Source organism: Pteronotus mesoamericanus, unplaced genomic scaffold (assembly GCF_021234165.1).
Source record: "Pteronotus mesoamericanus isolate MK-2021 breed Mesoamerican mustached bat unplaced genomic scaffold, CSHL_Meso_final contig_1189, whole genome shotgun sequence".
NCBI classification, from domain to species: domain Eukaryota; kingdom Metazoa; phylum Chordata; class Mammalia; order Chiroptera; family Mormoopidae; genus Pteronotus; species Pteronotus mesoamericanus.
The window spans coordinates 2293566-2316860 of NW_026555038.1; the positions used below are offsets into that span (position 1 = coordinate 2293566).

At 40.4% G+C, this 23295-nt stretch overlaps 2 protein-coding genes across 2 annotated transcripts; both read left to right on the forward strand.

Annotated features, from left to right (window-relative positions):
• The first annotated feature begins 11621 nt into the window (after positions 1-11621).
• LOC129077844 (olfactory receptor 10A3) lies at positions 11622-12566 on the forward strand. The gene has a single exon (XM_054582423.1). It carries the CDS (start codon positions 11622-11624, stop codon positions 12564-12566), a length of 945 nt encoding a protein of 314 aa, XP_054438398.1.
• An 8885-nt stretch (positions 12567-21451) lies between these two features.
• LOC129077853 (olfactory receptor 10A3-like) lies at positions 21452-22462 on the forward strand. The gene has a single exon (XM_054582436.1). The coding sequence runs from the start codon at positions 21518-21520 to the stop codon at positions 22460-22462; it is 945 nt and encodes a 314-aa protein (XP_054438411.1). The 5' UTR covers positions 21452-21517.
• The last annotated feature ends 833 nt before the right edge of the window (positions 22463-23295 follow it).

Here is a 23295-nt window from a genome sequence, read left to right on the forward strand (position 1 = left end):
AGAGGATCAGACTTGGAAGATAGGACTTGGAGATTTAAAGCCATGTGGAACAACCAGAGGTGTCAACAATGGCTCAAGTTCAGTTATTTATCACACCCCCCTGCCCAGGCCATTTGTAACTTCCCAATGTATAGAGTCTGACATTTGACTCTTTCCTGTAAAATAAACTCCTTAACCTAAGAAAATGTGGGTTGTGCTCATTCCATAAGATAACGTAAAGCATATCAATGTCGACATTTAAAGGAAATATTGTACTCTGACATTGTGGCGGTGGGCGGGGGGAGAGAAATCAGTTTGTGCCCTGTCCAAGGATGGGACCGGCAACCTTTTGGTGCATGGGATAATGTTCCAACCAACTAAGGCACCTGGCTAGGGCAGACTTTGGTCTTAGAAGCTAAGCTGTGACTCGACTTACCTTTATGCTAATAACACACCACTGTTGTCTCTGGCTGTACCATTAATGGACTTTTCTTTTTGGAAAGACCAGCCATTTCCAAGCACTAAATCATAATCTCTTTCACCTTTGGTTCCCTCTGCATAGAAAAGAAGAAGGAAAGAAATTATAGATGTAGGTGTGGTCAGTTCCCAACTCTTGGTTCATAGATCAGAAGATTTAAGTCCGGAGCCCCATTCATTTCCAGGGTTTGTAGACGCCCTCGAAGACTGCGGGGCACCGTGAACCTGCCCCCATCCCAGCTGTTGCTGTTGGCTCCAGTGCGGCTGAGGGTGCTGACGCTGACGGGGATTCCAATGCTCGACAGAAAGTTACAGATGCTTCTCACGCATTTTTATTGCTGTCATGACTCCTTATAAGTTGACTCCATATATACCAATTCCAGCAAACTGCTGGATATCTGAATCCAAGGGAACTCAGCCCTGAGTGGTCACTTGGCATGCCATGACACCAACTATTATTAACTCTTCTTCTCACAGGAAGTTTGGTGGCTCTACATTTGATAATTATATACATAGCATGTTGGACACAGATTGCCTGATTATGGCATAGAATGTGTATTATAAGAAACAGTATGTGTGTGCATGTACTTATTTGAAGAGCAATTTGTACTGGATTACTGAGCAGGCTGGTGGGCACCCACTGAGCTGGGCTGTGTTGACCCCTAAAGAGCTTGAATGTTCTCAGCAGGCCAGCTCCTGAATGTCACAGGGAATTTGGGAACAATGAAACAATGAAGGTGCCCAGCCACATTGCTGGTTGTTCATGTGGCTAAGGAGGTCTGTTTAAAAAAAAAAAATGGTTCTAACATCCAATTGGGGTTTAGACAAGTTATTTTGCTTAGGATTCACATTCAATTCAAACTAGTTTTAGCAAAAATAAATGACTTAACTGTGTTCAATTAAATTTAAAAAACTGACTTCCAGTTTTAGGTATGTCTTGCTCTTTCTAACAACACCATCGAGGCTTTCACTCTTTCTCCTCTTGATCCTTTTTATAGTTGCCTTTGGCTTTTATTTCAGAAAGTAACCTTTATGTGAAGTCCCATAGGGACTTCAACTTAAACCATCCTTAAAGTCAATAACCCTAAAGGAAGAGATTAGTCTTTACTAGCAGCTACAGCAGGGAAGTTGGGGGGGGTTCTGACCTGACCCAGCATACATGCCGAGCCTTGAACAATCCCCGTGGTCTGGAAGATAAACTTCTCTGACTGGCTAGACCTGAGTTTCATGGCCTAGGTCACGTAGCCGTACCGCCTAGGTCATTTTGCCACACCCTTAGGGCTGAGTAAGAAAGGATCAATGCCTCCAGGAGTGCATGGAAGGGGAGAGTGGCTCTCCAAAGGATAGCATTTTGGAAGGCAGCTATGCTCACCACTATACCACCAACGCCACATGCAAAGGATAGCATTTTAAACAGGAAAATATAGTATGTCACACAGACACAGTGTGTCTGATGGATTGGGGTTCCCTGAGGGGGCTGGGTGAAAGGGAGAGACAATGAGCCCCCTGTGTGTAGAAGTCTAGAAGGGCGGGCCCAACCAGGCCGCAGAGCCTGGTGGTCAGAGGGGGTAGTGGTTCCAGGAACAGAGAGAGTCTGGGACCACCTGTTCCTTACTTAGCCTCCCTCTGAGGGGTGGGAGGTATGAACCATGGGAAATAGAAGTCTGTGGCCAAAAGGAAGGAACTCTGTCCTGAGGGAAGAGCTGTGGGAACTCCTTCTGAAAGAGTGGGGTCTGAGAGTGGTAGGTGGAGGTATCAGGCAAAATACAAGAAATCAGTTAAATTTGAATTTCAGATAAACAGTATTTTGGCATGGGACATACTTATACTAAAATTACTTGTTTATCTGAAATTTAAATTTAACTGAGTGTCCTGTATTTTTATTTGCTCAATCTGGCAACCGTAAGTGGAGGAGGCTGGTGGTGGAACAGGCTGCAGCCATGAGCCTCATGAGGAAGACATCAGCCTCTGCAGCTCCAGTTAGTCCCGAAATCCTCCCTGATTCGCCCCCACTTCCCTGGGACTTTTAAAAGGAAATGGCCTTTGTGGAACTCACAGACTGGTGGGGCTCTTGCAACACGTTAAAAATGTGAATATTCTTGATAATATTTGGGGAAGGGTTGCCAGGAGAAGACTGAATTTATGTTAGTAAATCTGTGGCAACTCTGAGGTTGGGTTAGTGTGCCACATGTGACATTTGGCCGTACAGTCCAGTGAATCCTTTAACATGGTTACCAGATAAGGAGTGGATGGCAGAAAATGTAGTAAGTCGGATGTGTGTGAGGTGGCTTGGCACTTACAGGGGACAATCAACCAGTTCTGCGTGTTTCCTGCTTTGAATGTGTCTTTTTTACATCACTATGTGGACAGGTAATAAAAATGGAATTAAGCTTGCTACACCCATAATACAGACAGAAACTGGTTATATATTTTTATCCCTTCCCAGATGCACATGGGCACAGCCGAAGGCCCTCCCTGTCTAACTGTAGTATGGGGATACTTTTCTATGGTTTTGACACACAGGCCAGGATTTTTGTACACCTCTCTGAAATGGGGTTTGTCTTGTTCCTGTCCTTCCTAAGGGGCCATTTTAGGGTCATTTCTGAATGCTGCAAACCTCATTCTTAGGATTACTTCTGGCCTTCTTTGTGCAAGAATCCATTCCCCTGCTCATTTTTTGAAATGGACCTCTTCCTATAGTTCTCTGTATAAAGCAACTGGAAGGTTTTCTTTATGCTAAAAATTTCTTGTGCAATTGGAAAAAGAAGTCTGGGAAATGTCTAGAAATTGGGAGAGGGAAAGTTAATTAGTTCCAACAGTTTTTCATTTGAGTCTTTAGGACTTTCTGTAGATAAGATCACATGACCTATAAAGAGTGACAATTTTACTTGTTCTTTTTTTGATTTGGATGATTTTTGTTTCTTTATCTTGCCTGACTGCTCTAGTTAGGACTTCCACTACTGTGTTGAGTAAGACTGGTGATGCCCTGGCTGGTGTGGCTCAGCGGATTGAGTGCCAACCTGCAAACCAAAGGGTTGCTGGTTCAATTCCCAGTTAGGGCACATGCCTGGGTTCCGAACCAGGTCCCCAGTACTGGGAGCTCAAGAGACAACCACACATTGATGTTTCTCTCCCCCTCTTTCTCCCTCCTTTCCCCTTTCTCTAAAAATAAGTAAATAAAATCTTTAAAAAAAAAAAAGTGGTGAGAGTGGGCATCCTTGTGTTATTCTTGATTTTAGAGAAAACACTTTCAATCTTTCACCATTAACTATGATGTCAGCTGTGGGTTTGTTGTATACAGCCTTTATTATGTTGAGGTAAGTTCCTTCTGTATTTTGTTGAGGGCTGCTTCCCCAATCTTGACCGCTGGCAGGGCATCAACATGAACACCTGTCAGACTCTAGCACTAAAAGGCACTGCAGCTGAGATTTTTTGCATCTATTTTTTTTTTTTTTTATCACTGCTTTCACCAACAATGTTCTTTCCCAGGTGACTTAGAATTTCTTCTTCCATTTTTGGAACATAGGCAGAAATGCAAACCTCTCCTCATCTTAGAAAAAAATAGTTACTGATCCCACTCCCTGCTCATGGGATTTACTCTGTTGCTTTCTTTCCTACTTCTAGATCCGAGTGAGTGTCCTACCATGGCAGAAGGTGACTAAGGCATCCATACAGGGCTCTTAGCAATGTCTTTAAGGTCAGACTCTCAGCCCATTCAATGAAGGGAGACTCAATCCCAAAAATATCCTTTCATTAGTAGAATGCCAGCCCTCAAAGTGTGCAAAGTCCTTGAAGTGATTCATTTATGGACTTCCCTTGGCCTAATTTTTATTTATTCTCCATCCTCTCTTTTAACAAGATTTGAAATTCCCCCACCACATTCATGTCCTCCAGGACTTGGCAATGCACCCTGAAGTATTTTTTTGTTTTGTTCTTTCTTTCCACCCTGCCTATCCATCCTTCCAGTCTGTCTTGCCAAAATGACTAAGGAAATTTGGTTAGGTCTCAGCTTTCATCCTCCTCTTTGTATTCATACAATAATTTAAAAGAGATGATATGCTTTCTCATATGTGTAGGGGCATTTGAGTGTTGACTTGCCATCATTCATTGGACTTGTTCTCCTGCCAACAGTACCTTCATTTCTCTTGAGGAATTTTTTCATTAAACCTTTTTACGTATGCATAGTTGGCATTGATAGTATCCCCATTATGGGGCAGAAACAATGAAAAGTGCATATTGAGCATCATTTCCCAGACTTGTCACAGCCACAGTGTCTGGTGTATGATTTCGCATGTGATCTCATGACAGTGAATGATAGGGGAAGAGTCCGTGGATTGGTTTTTGTGAGTGAGACTCTTTTTTTTGCAGGATAACTGGTATGTCCCCCATAACACACAGATTAAAGAGCATGTATCCCTAAGTGTTGTTGGCAACCCTACACTAGTCTGCCTCTAGGAAGGGAGAGCTTCCTTAGGAATGGAACCCATTCTAGGAAAGCAGAGATGAGAAACAGAGGAAGAAAACCCTCCCAGGTCTGGTTACATCATCTGGGTTCCAGATAAAGCCATGCCTGAAGATTCATTCATCCCTGCATTCTGCTGGGACTGAACCAGTGGTCTCACTGATTGTTCAAGTCAGTATAGAATGAACTGGGAGCCCTCTGGTTCTTACACATACTCAGTGATATTGATAATATTATCTTTATTTTAGCAAAAAGATAAGGGAGCCAAAGAAGTTACATGTTTGCTTGAAGTCATATAGCTAGTTCAGATGTTTTGACTTCAACTTAAAAAAGCTCCAACTATAAAATCATCTGAACAACCCTGCCCCACCCCCAATTTTCAGTGTTTCTACATTTCTACTAGAAGACATAAAACATTTTGGTAATGACATTTAGGCTTTCCACAAAGTAACATCAATCTACTTGCCTCAATGTGTTTCCTATCATTGCAGAAACTGTCTACCCCATTCAATCAGACCTCTTGTCTAGACCACCCTGAGTTTGCTCACACCCTCACCCCTCTCTCCCTCCTTCTTCTCTCTGCTGATTTACTAACTTTCACTGAGCCTCTGCTTTCATTTCTTAAGGTAGGGAGGCCATGGTGGAATTGAGTCCCTTGAGTGAAGAGCTGCTGATTCCCTGTAGAAACCTGAAAAGTGTTGCTCCAAGTGTGTGCACTGAGCTTTCTTACATTCATGTGGGAGATTCTATATAAACTGAGTGCAAGTTCTCCAGAGAAGGATTCTCCCAGGGCAACAGGTAAATGCCATATAGTGTCATAAAATCAGTCCATTGAATCACTGAGTTGTATTTACAGGAGAGTTTTTATTTTTTTTTAACTAAAGAGGTGAAACCTGATTAAATGGGATGAAAATCAGAGGCAGTCAATAGGTAAAGTTCTGCTTATGTAAATGTCACTGGGTTTACCATTTATAGTTCACATGATAATTGGACATGCTTGTCAGTGATCTCTCAGTGCGAAGGTAAGTATGTCAATTACTCTGCCTTTCATACCCATATATCCAATCATTTGGTTAATGATTAGAGCTGTAAGTGATTTGCTTTCATGAATCATCAATTGATAGAGGTTTGTAGCTAGTGGGGGGAGGTGTTTGGAAATAAGGCTGGTCATGCAGAAAGATGAAACCCAGAAGAGGGAATGATTTGCCCAAAGTATATGGAAAGTCAATACTGGAGCCAAAAGTACATGTCAGTGACTTAGGTGGTTCATGTTCAAGGGAAAGGATGGAGCATTCAGTCCAGTTGCCATTGTTGTTTTAACCACTCATGAGGCAGCAGGTTAGATTGGTTTCATAACTTTGTCACCCCCCCCGAAGCCTGTCTGTTTTTAACAGATACCCTAAATTATCTTCTCATAATTTAATTTTTATACACTTGGAACTCAATATGTACTTTTCTCTCTTAGAAATGGTACTTGAATTTTTTTTTTCCTGCAGAGTCTACTTTTAGAAGACTTTTTGACATCCAATATATAATTATTAAAGTTAATATAGACATTTGATTTTTTAAACATTTATTTAATCATTTTTATTGTCATTCTGTTAGATATGCCCCATTTTTTCCCGCTCTGCTCTCCTCTGTCCAGCCCCCGCCCGACTCCCACAGTCAACTCCCACACTGTGGTCCGTGTCCTTGAGCCATCCATACGTGTTCTTTCACTAGTCCCTTTCCCTTCTTCCCGCCATTATCTCCTTCCCCCTCCCCCTCTGGTCACTGTCAGTCTGTTGCATGTTTCCATGCCTGTGGTTCTATTTGGTTCAACAGTTTGTTTTGTTTATTAGATTCCACTTATGGGTGAGATTATATGGTATTTGTTGTTCACCAACTGGCTTATTTCACTTAGCACAACATTCTCCAGTTCTATCCATGCTGTCGCAAAAGGTAAGAGTTCTTTCTTTTTTTCTGCTGCGTAGCATAGTATTCCATTGTGTAAATGTACCACAGTTTTTTGATCCATTCATTTACTGAAGACATTTGATTTTAATAGAGCACTATGATAAAGCTCATAAATCAACTTACCTTTACTCTCAGCTAATGTCCTAATGATCTAAGCTCAAGACCACATTACATGTCCCCAGCGTGCTTGTCTGTCTGTCCTCCTGGCTTCCCCATGTCCCACAGTAAAGTTCTGCTGGTTTTCAAGCATCACTCAAAGACAAGAGGTCTCTGTTCTAGCGCTAAGATACCAGCCATACATTGATTTGAGCATGTCAGCCTTCTTCCTTATGCCTTCCTCCTTCGACTTAATGACTTTTCTACCCTTGACATCCTGTGATTATGGTTGTTCACCCTCTCTCTCCATTCAGAAGTCATTTTTCCCTCTGTAAACGTCTACAGCACTTGTTCCCACCCTAGTTTCCCTTAAATGCTGGACTGTGGGCATTTTATTTTGCAGTTAAGAAGAGACCCTGAAGATTCCGGGAGTGAGGATGATAATATTTTGGCAGAGGCATAGATTGGAGAAGTTACAACACACGGAGAAGCCAGTTAGGAAACCATTTAATAATGGAGAGAGGCCAAGGGGGAGAAGAGGGAGTGGTGAGCTAGAGCGGTGTCAGTTGGGGTGAACTCGATGAGGCAAGAAGGATTCTAGATTTTAAAGATCCTTGGGCCTGACAGTGAATAGAATGCTGGAGACAGAGGAGAGTTGGTCTGAGTGACTGAGGAGGGGAAGAGGGGAGAAGTGAGGCACTCCGCTTAGACAGGGGCTTGGGAAGGGCAGGCGGTCTGGGAGGAAGATGGTCGGCTCTGCTTGGCTCTGGCTGGCCGCAGGACTCAGGCAGCGTGTGTGCCTCCTACCTGCCCATTCAACACTATTCCAGGGGCTGTTCAGCCTGGCTGTCATGTGAACGGAAGGGAAGCCCTGCAGCTTAAAGATTTCTGGGAACAAATCAGAGAAACACCCATGTCAGAGCCAGAATGAATATACAGGGTCATTTTCCTGTTCCCAACCACACAGGGGAACCTGAGTGCTGGGAGAGGCAGACACTCACTTCGGGGGCAGTGGCAGAGTCAGGATGACAGCCCAGTCGCCCAATCCAGTGGTATCTCCAACCCCATAAGGAGCCTCCAAGTTCTACAAAAGCCATGGGTTAATTCTGAGGCCTTCTATTTCCCTGTGTTTATTTTTCCTTCAGACACCACATTCCTTAAGGGAAGAATCTGGATTTTCCTAAATTTAATATTTACTCCTCCATCGAGTCAAGAAATATTGGTGTAGCAGCTGCTGTGTCATTCATTATCTGTTTTAGGCACTGAGAATACAGCAAAGAAGAGAGCCAAACTCCTGTCTTCCTGGAGCTTATATTCCAGAAGGGGGAGTTAGATAACAAGCTTAAAACCCACATAAATATGGGTTATTTCAGTGGGTGATGAGTGTTATTGTAAAAAATAAACCAGGGAGATGGGAATCAGAACATGTTATGGTAGGTTGTTATTTTATGGCATGTGGCCAGGGAAGACCTCTCTGTTGGTCTATGGCTCTAATGCATCTCTGAGGGTACACAGGCATCCACACGGTAGGTGTACCACCAGTGTTTATTGTTACTAATGGTTAAATAAACTTCCGTGTGTGTGTGTGTGTGTGTGTGTGTGTGTGTGTGAGAGAGAGAGAGAGAGAGAGAGAGAAGGGAGGGGGATGGAAAATATTTGAATTACAGGGTCAGAATGACCAAAAGTGGTATTTTCTATAGCCCTGAAACTCACTTTATGGTCACAAAAATGAGCCATGAAGAAATGGCTTCTCAAATTTCTAATGCAGGCAAATTTCAAATAATTAGATCCATTCCAATCAGAAATCAGTATGCCTGAAGCAATTTATATATGTTCATCTGAGATACATGCATCTAAACGTCAAACCCTTGGAGTGTTTCTGTATTTGTTTAGGTGTACCATTTATGTTTCTTTCATGTTTAACAAAGTAATATAAATGCATTTTGAACTTTGGCATTTATAACAAATAATCATAAAATTTTTCTTTAATTTTGAATTATGTTACATTTTTTCTGGATTTTTTTGCTATTTGTTTATTTAAAAATATTTAAATAAATAGACAGTCGAAAAGAACAGAGATGTACCCAATCAATATAGTGGACAATGGATTCTGAATAACATAATATCATTTAACCAAAGAGGTAAAAGACCTGTACACAGAAAACTATACAACATTGAAGAAAGAAATTAAGGAAGACACAAATAAATGGAAGCATATACTGTGCTCATGGATTGGAAGAATTAATATCATCAAAATGTCCATACTACCCAAAGCAATTTATGGATTCAACGCAATCCCTATTAAGATACCAATGACATATTTCACAGAAATAGAACAGACATTTCAAAAATTTATATGGAACCATAAACGACCCCGAATAGCTGCAGCAATTTTGAGAAAGAAAAAACAAAGTAGGAGGCATCACAATACCGGACATCAAACTCTACTACAAAGCCACTATACTGTAAACAATCTGGTACTGGCACAAGAACAGATCCATAGACCAGTGGAACAGAATAGAAAGCCCAGAAATAAGCCCAGGTCTCTATGGGCATCTAATATTTGACAAAGGGGGCAGAAGCATCAAATGGAGCAATAATAGCCTCTTCAACAAATGGTGTTGGGAGAGCTGGACGGCTACATGAAAACAATTGAAATTGGATCATCAGCTGACACCATACATAAAAATAAACTCAAGATGGATAAAAGACTTAAATATAAGTCACAACACCATCAAAGTCCTAGAGGAGAACATTGGCAGCAAACTCTCAGATATCCCACGCAGCAATTTTTTCACTGATATGTCTCCTAAAGCAAGGGACATAAAGGAAAGAATAAACAAGTGGGACCTCATCAAAATAAGAAGCGTCTGCACGGCTAAAGAAAACATCAGCAAAATGAAAAGGGAGCCAACCGTATGGGAAAATATATTCACTAATGATACATCAGATAGAGGTTTGATCTCCAAGATACATAATGAACTCACTCGACTCCACTCCAAGAAGACAAACGATCCAATCCAAAAATGGGCAAAGGACCTGGGCAGACGCTTTTCCAAGGAGGAGATACAGAGGCCCCAGAGGCATTTGAAAGGATGCTGAGCATCACTAGCCATCAGAGAAATGCAGATCAAAACCACCATGAGGTACCACCTCACGCCGGTCAGAATGGCCATCATAAACAGATCAACACACAACAGGTGCTGGCGAGGCTGTGGAGAAAAGGGAACCCTAGTCCACTGTTGGTGGGAATGCAGACTGGTGCAGGCACTGTGGAAAGCAGTGTGGAGTTTCCTCAAAAAGCTGAAAATGGAAGTGCCTTTTGATCCAGTGATTCCCCTGCTGGGACTATACCCTAAGAATACCAAAACGCCAATACAAAAGAACCTATGCACCCCAATGTTCATAGCAGCACAATTTACAATAGCCAAGCGTTGGAAGCAACCTAAATGTCCATCAGTGGATGATTGGATCAAAAAGTAATGGTACATATACACAATGGAATACTATGCAGCAGAAAGAAAAAAAGAACTACTAAACTTCGCGACAGCATGGATGGAACTGGAGAGCATTATGCTAAGCGAAATAAGCCAGGGGAGGAAGACAAATACCATATGATCTCACCTATAAGTGGAACCTAACCAACAATACAAAGGTGCAAGGAAAATAAGACCAGCAACACTGAAAGGAAAAGAAATCAACAGAGACAAGAGGGAAGGAGGGAGGCGGGGCAGGGGAAAAGGAAAGGAAGGGGAAAGTCAAGGAACATATAGCAAGGACTCATGGACAAAACCAAAGGGGAAGAGCTGTGGGAGGGAGGGAGGGAGAGGGCAAGGGAAAGTGGTGGGGGGTAGGCAGAGACAAATGTATTTGAAAAAATAAATTAAAATAAATAAAAAAATAACATAATATCTATGCGTATTTTAAGAATAGAATTAATTTTCAACCAAACAAAAAAGATGCCAGGAAACACCTGCTGTTATTTTTTTTTGAGGTTTTATAACTTTATTTGATAATCACCGGTTAGTTCTCTTCCACATTAACTGATTGTAGATCTTTGAAAGTGATTATAGGTGCACAGGCAGCCAATACATAGAAGCTTATTTTGTGAATCTTCATCCTCAATGCATTTTCTGGACAACTGCATCCAGACACAATATGGGGCATTGCTTATTCCTTTGACTCAGACAGCTTTGTTGAGCCTGGTGTAAGTGCACACACCTGGAGTTCCCATATCCTACATGGCAAATTTCTGGACCTCTTTGAGTTCCCGAGGGATGTACTTCCTGAAACCTACTCTGTTGATGTGCTTGTGAATGTTGGTGGTGTGTTCTCTGTTCACTACCTTGTTGGTGGCAGCATTGTCCCTGTTTCTTATTGGCACCCTTCATTGAGGGAGCCATTCTGCTGGGCCCAAATTGGGAAGCTACCTGCTGTTATTTTGTGAGTCAAAAATTTTCACTTTTTCATTTGTATTTGAAAGGTAAACTATTCCACCACCTTGGCCAATCTCAAAATTGCCAACTTGAAGATCTGTCAAAATGAGCTCATCATTTCATCCTCTGCCAAGAATTTCAGACTCATACTCTCTGACGTATCTTCATAATTAGCATACGATGTCACTAAAAGCACTGTACACTCCACTACCAAAATGAAAAGGCAAAATAAGAGCTCTGTGGTTGAATTCATCCTCTTGGGCTTTTCTAACTTTCCTGAACTCCAAGAGCAGCTCTTTGGGGTTTTCTTGGTTGTTTACCTGGTGACTCTGATAGGAAATGCCATGATCATAGTCATCATCTCGCTGGAACAGAGCCTCCACGTTCCCATGTACTTATTCCTCCTGAACTTGTCTGTGGTGGATGTGAGTTTCAGTGCAGTCATTTTGCCTGAAGTGCTGGTGGTTCTCTCCACTGAGAAAACAACAATTACTTTTTCAGGCTGTTTTGCACAGATGTATTTCCTTCTTCTTTTTGGTGGGACTGAATGCTTTCTCCTGGGGACAATGGCATATGACAGATTTGCTGCAATCTGTCATCCTCTGAGCTACCCAGTGACTATGAACGAAAGGGTTTTCATGAAATTAGTAATGTTCTCATGGGTCTCAGGAATCATGGTGGCTACTGTGCAGACATCATGGGTGTTTAGTTTTCCCTTTTGCGGCCCCAATGGAATTGATCATCTCTTCTGCGAGACTCCCCCAGTGTTAGAACTTGCATGTGCGGACACGTTTTTGTTTGAAATCTATGCATTCACTGGTACCATTTTGATTATCGTGGTTCCTTTCCTGCTGATACTCTTGTCTTACATACGAATCCTCTTTGCCATCCTGAGGATGCCATCGACCACCGGGAGGCAGAAGGCCTTTTCCACCTGTGCCTCCCATCTCACGTCTGTTACTCTCTCCTACGGCACAGCCAGCATGACCTATTTACAACCCAAATCTGGCTACTCCCCAGAAACCAAGAAACTGATGTCATTGGCTTACTCACTTCTTACGCCTCTGCTGAATCCACTGATCTACAGCTTGCGAAACAGTGAGATGAAAAGGGCTTTGATGAAATTATGGCGAAGAAAAGTAGATTTACACACATTGTGACCGTGCTGGGCAGCCATGGGATATTAGGTCAGTGTCTGGCTGACCTCTTTTAAATCTAATAAACTGTGCAGAAGTTTGCAATTCTTACAATGAATATGTTTAATTGGTTGAGTTTTTGAAGTTCAATAATATATTAGGCTCCCTTTTGAGAGTGTACTATTGTCATTCATTTCTCATAGGTATATAAGTTTTCATAACATATAATACAATTGTTTATCTGTTCCTCTATTATGGTCATCCAGGTTATTATTGAATTACTGTCATTGAGATGAAGTTTCAATAATCACCTAGTTTCATATGTTTTTATATGCTCTTGTTTTATTTCTGTATGATAGAGTCCTCAAAGTTGGCCTATTGGGATGGAGTATATGTGCTTATACATTTTAATAGCTATTGTACAATTACTCTTCAAAATGATTGTAACTCCTTCAGATGGACCTGAAGGCCCGCTCTGCTGTACTAATAGGGCAAAGTTTCACAAGACCAGCAAATTGATGAGATTTGTATTTCTGGAGTGAAAACCTGTTCCATGAATGACTAAACCAGTGCAGCTATTTTGGGGAGACCAAACTAGCTCTACTTCTTGGACTCACACAAATTATTATTCAAAACAGGATTTCTCTTGGTATGTTTGCAGACATTCACGAGTACGTTGGTGACCAGAGAACTAGGTGGGAACTTCCCTGAAGTCTCACTGAATAGTTTTAGTATCTTTTTCAGTCATAGACCACTCTTTGTAGAGACTTGTTAAATTTTCCTGTGTAGGCCCCAAAGGCCTCTGATACTTTATTTATAAACATAGGATAATTCAATTTTTTTATTGTGGAAAACTAAGTGATTAACTACTTGTGTATTATTTTCCATGGTCCTTGAGTCATGTCATTAACTCTCACATGGAGAGAAAGAAATAATAATTTCTCATCTAGCAACATTTGAAACATTTAATGTTTGCCTCCAATTTTAATGTTGCTCTTCATAAATAGAGAGGGGCCCCTTTATTGACTCTATAACAGATGAGCTTCTACTGCTCTTAGTTTCTGCTCCAGGGATGATAATAAAGGGGTGAAACACCATTCCCACTGTCAATCAGTTGCGGGAAAAACAATCTTTTAATTATTACTGCCTCTGCCAAAAATGAGAAGTAAAAACGCAAAACTGATTGGATTTCCACACAAGGAAATTTCATCACCAAATGGTTGAAACCAGTTTGTGCAATATTTGCATGTTGTATAATCTTTTCAGTAGGGCATTGAACAGGCATTTGGAAGTCCTTTAATCAGATTCTGTCCCTTGGTGTCCTGCAATGTCCTCATAGCCCTTAGAGGGATGAATTAAATAAGGCCATTCAAGAGGGAAAAAAATCTCCCAAAGCCTAACTCCCAAGACAGATGTACAACTTCATTTTGATTTTTGTTCTTTGTTTCATTTGTGTATTCATTCATTGATTAAACAAGTTTTTGTTAGGGGTGACTTAATGTGACTGTTCCTGGGGAAATACAGCCTCCATCCTTGAGGAATTCCAAGTTTAACGGAAGATCACTGATTTGGCGAGGACGCAGAGGCCAGCCACACCACACCTATGTCCCCGCCCCAGGTGAGGAACAGAAGTTGCACTGACAAGGTTCAGCTTTTGGTTGCACACGTGATGATTTCAAAGTGACAATGATCCTCCATTTAGTTGTGACTTTGACAAAAACAGCCAGTCCAAAAGCACCTTGTTATGATTGTACTCTCAACAGCAGTGATTCTGGCAATCCCAGCTTTAGTCTTACGGCAGCAAATGGGACTGATACTTGAAATCATGCTTTCCTGGCTCTGAGGCTGACACAAAACTTTCCAACCACACGCAATGTGGACAAGAGAAAAGTGAATTTTTAAAATGTAAAACTTACGGTGTCTCCCCTGGCTTAAGGCACGTCACAACATGCCTTTCTCCCCATGTAATACACTTCCCGCTGTTCTCCAGCTGGTTAATTCTTACTCTTTCTTTAGACCTCCTTTGAGTGTCCTTTTTCCAAGGCCGCCATGCTTGATCCTCTCAACCTCATCTTCTTTTCCCAAATTATTCTCCCTCTGAACACGGTATCCTTTCTTCATAGCCCTTCATTAAATTGTATTTCTTGCAACAGTTGCCTCGTTGATACTTGGCAGCTCCAGGCTGCTCTGGATACAGTTCCTTTTTTCCTTATCAGGCCCAGCGTGTCCCAGGGTGCGTTTTGTTGTGACCTAACCCTATGTATAGGCCTGGTATCCAGGAATGGAGGTGAAGGTTCTTAATGTGGTACTTTTCATATAGTTTTTCTGCTCTTAATGGGATAGATTGGCTACTTCTGCAGTTTCAGAAGGTTCAGACATGTCTTGGGAGTGAAAAATCACTGGACACATCCATCCAGATTTCCCGTCCTGTGGTGTCAAATCTTTAGACTTTCCCATCTCTGGGTTCAACTTGGCAAAATAGAAATTCCTCGATTAAACACTGAACTATCTTTGAACTTCATTCATGGAATTCGATCATCAGCTTTTTCTGCCTGGGCTTTGCAAGGGATGAGGGTGCTTGGGAACCACTTGGCTCTCACACTTCATTTTCAGCGGTGCATTGATCGCACTCATCTTGCGGTTATCTACCTGCAGGGATCAATGCAACACTGTCACAACTATATAATTCAATTATGCTCTGATTTATCAGCCTTCATCCGTTTGATACGGTTTGGGAGGAAAAATGGATTCAAGAACGACTCCCACGTTTTGATGCCTGAATTGTTGCACTGGCCAGTACATTTCCTGCCACAGTTACACAGTTTTAAGTCACCATTCCCGAATGCTTTTATCGTGAAACTTGCTGGCCTCGTATGTCCTCAAATTTTTGAAACTGTTCTGTATGTGAGGAAAAAGGATGTGCTTTCTTCCGAGTTTTGGACACAATGTTTTCTATGTGTGTAATAGAGTAAGTCGTATTGTGGATATTTTCTTTATCCTTACTGATTTATTTATTTCTTCTATCAACTAAGGAGGCATGTCACGGTATGCCGCTGTGATTGACACTCTTTGTTTCCTTGAGATTCGGTCGATGACTTCTGGATATATTCTCAGCTATATTATTGGACACTTGCAGGTTTAGAATGATTATATCTTCTTGGAAAATTGAACATTTTCCCATTATGAAGTGACTCTCTTTATCTCTAGTAATTTTTATTGTTTTCTGATAATAATATAATCACATAAATTTCCTTTTATGGGACTATAGTGTTCTGGAATATCTTTTTCCATCTTTATGTTTAACCTTTCCATATCCTTACGACTTAGATGCAGCTACACTGAGGGGCGCTGTGGAGAAAGAATAAATCAGGGGAGTGGTGTTGCACTTGGAATTCAATTGTAAAGAGCTCAATTTGGGAAGATCTCATGGAGAGGATGCTCCTTGGGCAAGGGACGTAAGGGAGTTAGCATTTTTTGAATGCAATAGTCCATGTTCAGGGAAGAGACAAAGGCAGTAGCTGTGCGAATCGAACATGGCTGGTCCATTTGAGAAATAGCAAAGAAGCTGCACGGCTGAATAGGAGTGAACAAGGGGATGTGTTGTACCAAAGGTGAGCCCAGAGAGCCCAGAGAGTAACGGGGAAACAGGTCTTTAATCTATATTTTTGAGTCTGGCTCCTACATTGAATGGGATAGGGTGCTGTTGAAGTGTTTGAGCAGGGGAAAGGCAGGGAGAAAGGGGAAGTTAGGAGATTATGGCAACTATCCAACTGAGAGAAGGAAGTAGGTTGGACCAGAGTGTTAGCTTTACTACAGGTGAGAATTTTTTCTTTTTAATTCTCACCTAAGAATATGTTTTATTGATTTTACTTAAAAAAAGATTTTATTTACTTTTAGGGAGAGAGAAAGGGAGGGAGAAAGAGAGGGAGAGAAACATCAATCAGTTGCCTCCCGCACACACCCTGACTGGGGACCGAACCGGCAACACTGGCTCGAGCCCTGACTGGGAATCAAACCAGCAGCCTTGTACTTTGTGGGACGATGCCCAACCAACTGAACCACACCAGTCAGGGCTGTTTTATTGATTTTAGTGAGTGAGGAAGAGGGGGGAGGTCAGGAGAAAGAGAGAGAAACATTCATTGGTTGCCTCCCATATGCGCCCTGACTAGGGATCAAACCAGCGACATTTTGGTGTGAGGAACAATGGCCCAACAAACTGAGCCACCTGGCCATGGCTAGAAAAGGTGAGAATTTTTTTTTAAATTAATTTATTTACTTTTTAAATACATTTGTCTCTGCCTTCCCCCCACCTCTTTCCCTTGCCCCCTCCCACCTTCCCTCCCTCAGCTCTTCCCCTTTGGTTTTGTCCATGAGTCCTTGCTATATGTTCCTTGACTTTCCCCTTCCCTTCCCTTTCCCTGCCCCCCCTTCCCTCTTGTCTCTGTTGATTTCTTTTCCTTTCAGTGTTGCTGGTCATATTTTCCTTGCTTCTTTGCATTGTTGAAAAGGTGAGAATTTTTAACACTGTTTTTGAAGATGAAGCCACAGATAGGTTATCGTTTGATACGGTTTGGGAGGAAAAATGGATTCAAGAACAACTCCTTGGCTTTTGGCCTGTGTAACTAGGAGCTTCAAGTGGCTGTTACCTTAGATGAGGATGCAGAGGGTAGAGCAGGTTTTGGGAAAAGACCAGGAGTCCAGTTTTGGACACATTAATAAATGAAACTGTATTTACTTATTTTAAAAATGTATTTATTGGTAGTCTATATTGCACTTCTGACTTCCTGTTAACATAAGAGATACTTGCAGATTACTTAAAAATTTCCAAAATTTTAGCTTTCTTTTTCTATATTTGGTTGTTGTTTTACAGTTTTATTGCAAAGTATGCTACAGTATGATTGTCAAGTATTTGAATTTATTAATATTTTCTTTCTGACAAGTACATAATCAATTTTTATACATATTCCATAAATATTTTGGGAAGAAAATATAGAGTTAGCAGCATAAAAAGTGTTGTTTCTGTCTTGTATTTACTCCCTCACTATCATCTGTTAAGTCAAAATTTTATTATTAAAATCTTCCCACCTGTTTGTCTTTTTTGTTTATTTTGTCTGTCAATCATTGAGGAAGATGTGTTAAACTTTACACATTTTGATTTTTATCAACTATTGGTTATGAATTATAATTTGATATTAATTATATTACTTCCTTTTTACCCCCATTAACATGTATCTGAAATGCTTCTATATGCTTTTCACTGAAGTCTGATATACATATAGGAAAGTGTAAAAATTGTGGCTCTAAAACTTGATGGCTTCTCACAGAATACACATCACCTGACCATCGCTGACCAATAAAGAGAACATATCAGTATGTCAGACGCTCACGTGAGATTTTATGGGACATGAATCATGCGCGGCATTTCCCACACCTGGTGCAGGTGACTAGTTCATGCGTGGGGTGATATCTGACCAGGTGAATGTTATGGGAAGGATCCTTGGATGAGAATCTGTAAATGAAAACCCCTTTTCCTCAGCATAACTAGTACATTTTCCACTAGAAACAGGTTACATAGAATGAAGCCTTCTTGCTGCCAGGAAGGGTGAGTTTCCTTGAGAATGACACCTACTCCAGGAATGAGGAAATGATAAATAAACAAAGATAATCTGGCCACATCACCCAGTTCTGGAGAAAGCCAAGCCTAAAGACTCAGTCATCTCTTCATTCTGCTGGGATTGCGCCAATGGCTTTCTAGTGGTTCAAACCAGTCTGGACTGATCCCTGAGTCTCTGATTCTCACGTATCTTCCATGGTATTCATGATGTTATGTTTATTTTATGGGGAAAGTAACAGAATCAGGGGAGCTAAACAACTTGCTGTAATCATACAAAGTAGTCCAGATCATCTGACTCCTAGTTTAAAATTTCTATGAAAACAATTGTAATGACATTCCCTTCTCAAAAATTTCCAGTGACTCAATATTTCTACTAGAAATGATCAAAAGTTCTTGGGTGGGGGTGGGGCATCCAGGCTTTCTGCAGAGCTCCCATAGACCGCCTTCACTTGTCTCTGACCACAACCAAACTGTGCATCCCATGTAATCGGATCCCCTACTTCTAGCCCACCTGCCTTTGCTCACACCCTCACTCCTTATCCCACCGCGCTCTCCTTTCCCCATTTACAACCTTTATTCATCCTCTGCTTTCACCTCCTGTTGAGAGATGTCATGGTGAAACTGAGACTCTCGTGTGATGACACATTGTTCCCCACAGGAATGTAAGGGAGTGGTGGCTCCCAGCTTGTGCTTCTGAGCTTTCTCCTTGGAGAGGCCAAGTTCAAGCCTCTTTAGTTATCACGCAGGAATATGGAAAAGTGTTTTTGAAGGGATTTCTTGTTCCCCAGAGAGGGATTCTCCAGGGCATATAATTAATTCAATGTCATATAATGTTCTAGAATCAGCATGCTAAGTCACTGAGTTGTATGTACAGGAAAGTGGCTTTGGCTAGAGGTAGAACTTCTGATCCAATAGTGGGAAACTTAAAGAGACAGAGTCAATAGGTAAGAAAGTGAAGCTTCTACTTGTGTGCCTGATAGTGGGTTGTCCATGTACATTTCTTCTGCCTGGTAGTTGGAGATGCTGTCGAGGGGATTTCTCGAGGGAACCACGAGACACAGCAGAGACATTTGAATCAGTAGACTCTGGGTTTTGATGCTATTTGTTTTTCACTTCTTTTTAGAGAAGAGTTCAGGCAGTAATTAGGAATAGAAGTATTTTGTATGAACTAATAATCAAATCTTAGAGGTTTGCAACTGGAAGGACACTTGGTAAATAAGTTGAATTTTTACGTTTTTCAATTTCAAAGATGAAATCTACAGAAGGGAGTGATCAGATGGCGTAAGTTACAGAGATGGTACAGAGTGTCTGTGGTCAGCTGCTCTTTACCACTCATGAATGTTCTGTTCCATAACATGCTCACAGTTAGTCCTAAAAGGTTTTCTATTTTATTTATGACATCCCAATTTTTGTAATTTTAAAAATCTATCCACTTTTAAATATTTGCAACTGAATTTGTATTATTCTCTTTTTCCCATTAGAAATGGGTTTTAAATGTTTGACCCTGAGACTACATTTTACTAAATTTAGGTGATTTTTTGATATCCAAATTATAAATATTATGGTTAACATAGCCATTTAATTTTAATGGATGATTGTGGTCAAACACAGCAGTAAATCAGCCTGCCTTCTGTCTGCTATTGGCCCAAAGATCTCCACTCAAAGCAATATTAAATTACTTCAGCTTACTTTGTCCTTACTCTGTTTGCCTGGGCTTCTCATCTCCCAGGGTGTATTTGCTGGTTTTCAAAACATCACATAAAGGATAGGTCTGTATTGTAATAATAATGTGTCATCAGATACCTCTGGCCCAAGCTAGTCATCCCTCCTGTCAACTTTCTCCTTCCACCTAATATGACTTCCACTGATGACATCCTATGATTACGGTTGTTCACCCTTTGTCCCCATTCAGCATTAGTCTGACCTTCTTTGAAATGTCTAATGCCCCTGTTATTACTTCTGCTTCCCAAAAGTTTTGTGTGCTGATTTCACTCTTTTAAAGACACTCTATTCCTTAAAGTTATCATGGATTTTCCTCATTTTCCTCCCCTTATTCATCAAATATTGATCTAGCATTTATTATGGGTCAGGGACTGTTTGTGATGACAGCAAAAAACAAACAAAAAAACTTTGACTCCTAGACTTTATGTTTTAGTGACATAGTTAGATTTTAATGTATATTATATGTAAATATATAAAAATATATGTACTTACTTATAAATTATACTATTTAATTTATAGATATGAATAAATCTATACTCATATCTTAACTATATATTTATATATATACTGTCAGTTGGTGGTAATGGAGAAAACAGAGCAAGGCATAATGGGAGGAGTTAGAGAGTACTGAGGGAAGGGTGGAATGCTAGTTTATGTAGCGTTTCCAGGTCTCTGTTGAGTTGTAGGATCAAATGTGTGCCTGAGACTACTGAGCCTAGAATATGTTAGTTGCTTAATCAGTGTTTGTTGAGTCATTGATGATGAAATGAACTTCTTTGTGAGAAGGCAAATATATTGAAGGAGAGAAAAGAGAAAGAGGGAGAGAGTGGAAACAATGAAATTAGTTACAGAATGACCAAAATTGGACTTTTCTTAAATCATCATGGTCACACATATAAGCCATAGAGAAATGGCTCTGAAAATTTCCCATGCAGTCCAGTCTTAATATACTTGGCTAAGACCTGTCTATGCATACACTAATAAGCCTGGAGCCAGTTTACAGTACTTGCAGATCACTTAGGACATGTATATCTGAAGCGCAACCCCCTTCGTGTGCTCCTGCAGCACGTTCTAATTTAGCCAAGTCACATACATGTATTTTGAATGTGATAAGTATTTATAATAAATACAAAACAATTTTTCTGTAAGTTTGAACTATTAAGTTGTTATCAGAATTTTGTGGGTATCCTTTTCCATTTGTCTACTTTTTAACACTTTATTTTTTTTGTAGTCTTAAATTTAGTATTATTTAAAATTGAGAAAAATAAATGATACTGATAGCAATGTCATGAAGATGGAATCTAAGTTGTAAAACATTTATTTTGTTTTAAGGCTATGTTTAATCTTCAAACTACATAATGTAAAACTTGCAAGAGAATTTTGATATATTTTGTATGCTAAAGACAAAGTTTCTGAGCCAGAATTCTTTACTTCCTTCTTTCTATCTGAAGGATTCATTAATCTGAGTAACTGACCATTCTCCCAAATTGCCACACTGAATTCCTGTGAGGATGAGTTCTTTTTTATATCATCTGCCAAGTACACCTAGGGTAAGTGCCAACACAGACTCAGCTATTGGACAGTGTCTTCATAATTCATATACTATGTCCATAAAAGTAAACCATGTCCTACTACTGAAATGAAGAGTCAAAATAAGAGCTCTGTGGTTGAATTCATCCTCTTGGGCTTTTCTAACTTTCCTGAACTCCAAGAGCAGCTCTTTGGGGTTTTCTTGGTTGTTTACCTGGTGACTCTGATAGGAAATGCCATGATCATAGTCATCATCTCGCTGGAACAGAGCCTCCACGTTCCCATGTACTTGTTCCTCCTGAACTTGTCTGTGGTGGATGTGAGTCTCAGTGCAGTCATTATGCCTGAAATGCTGATGGTTCTCTCCACTGAGAAAACGTTGATTTCCTTTGCGAGTTGTTTTGCACAGATGTATTTCATTCTTCTTTTTGGTGGGACTGAATGCTTTCTCCTGGGGACAATGGCATATGACAGATTTGCTGCAATCTGTCATCCTCTGAGCTACCCAGTGACTATGAACAAAAGGGTTTTCATGAAATTAGTAATGTTCTCATGGGTCTCAGGAATCATGGTGGCTACTGTGCAGACATCATGGGTGTTTAGTTTTCCCTTTTGCGGCCCCAGTGGAATTAATCATCTCTCTTGTGAAACCCCAGCAGTGATACAGCTTGCATGTGCGGACACGTTTTTATTTGAAATCTATGCATTCACTGGTACCATTTTGATTATCGTGGTTCCTTTCCTGCTGATACTCTTGTCTTACATACGAATCCTCTTTGCCATCCTGAGGATGCCATCGACCACCGGGAGGCAGAAGGCCTTTTCCACCTGTGCCTCCCATCTCACGTCTGTTACTCTCTTCTACGGCACAGCCAGCATGACCTATTTACAACCCAAATCTGGCTACTCCCCAGAAACCAAGAAACTGATGTCATTGGCTTACTCACTTCTTACGCCTCTGCTGAATCCACTGATCTACAGCTTGCGAAACAGTGAGATGAAAAGGGCTTTGATGAAATTATGGCGAAGAAAAGTAGATTTACACACATTGTGACCGTGCTGGGCAGCCATGGGATATTTGGTGTCTGTCTGAATGATCTCTTTTAAATTTAATAAACAGTGAAAACAGTTTGCATTTCTTGGTATGAATATGCTTAACTTTTGAGTTCTACAAATCTGGATCTGGTAATATATTTGGGGTATCTACGTACATGTTTTTTTCATAGATGCATTATATTCCTTTATATTGGGTATAACACAGTTTCTTAAAAAAACCCCCAAAAACCTGTTTATTGGCAATCATACAGGTGATTAGATTTTTGTACCTTTAGAGTATGCTAAATGAAAACTTAGTTTTATACATTCATAAATATTGTTGCTTTAATTTCTGCAGAGTAGGTTTTCAAACATGAGTTTGATGGGTTAAAGCAACTGCGAATTTGCAAACTTTCATAAAAATGAACCAACTTACTTTTTAAAATTTCATCAGAAGATTGCTGAAACTGTGGATAATAGTTGAATGCTGTATAATACTGTTTCCAGTCAAACATCAAAGTAGCATCAACAAAGAAGTTTGGTTGAATTTTATTCCTTGATATCTTGAAATTTCCTTCTCATAACTCTTAAAAGAACAAATAAAATGAGGTTTATCTAAAACAAACAAGCAAATAAAAGGGAAGCTAAATACTGAGTATCCTCTTAATCATTCTTTAGTTCATCTGCTCATTCATTGATTGTAGAAACCATTTTTTAATATCTTAATTTATTTATTTTCCCAGCTTTCATGAGATATAATTGACAATTAAAATCGACATATTTAGAGTGCAATGTGATGGTTTTATATACATACATTGTGAAATGATTACCACAATTAAGTTAACTAAAACA

Excerpts from the sequence above, each read along its gene's own strand:
- LOC129077844 (XM_054582423.1), top strand. The coding sequence starts at position 11,622 with ATGAAAAGGCAAAATAAGAGCTCTGTGGTTGAATTCATCCTCTTGGGC.
- LOC129077853 (XM_054582436.1), top strand. The coding sequence starts at position 21,518 with ATGAAGAGTCAAAATAAGAGCTCTGTGGTTGAATTCATCCTCTTGGGC.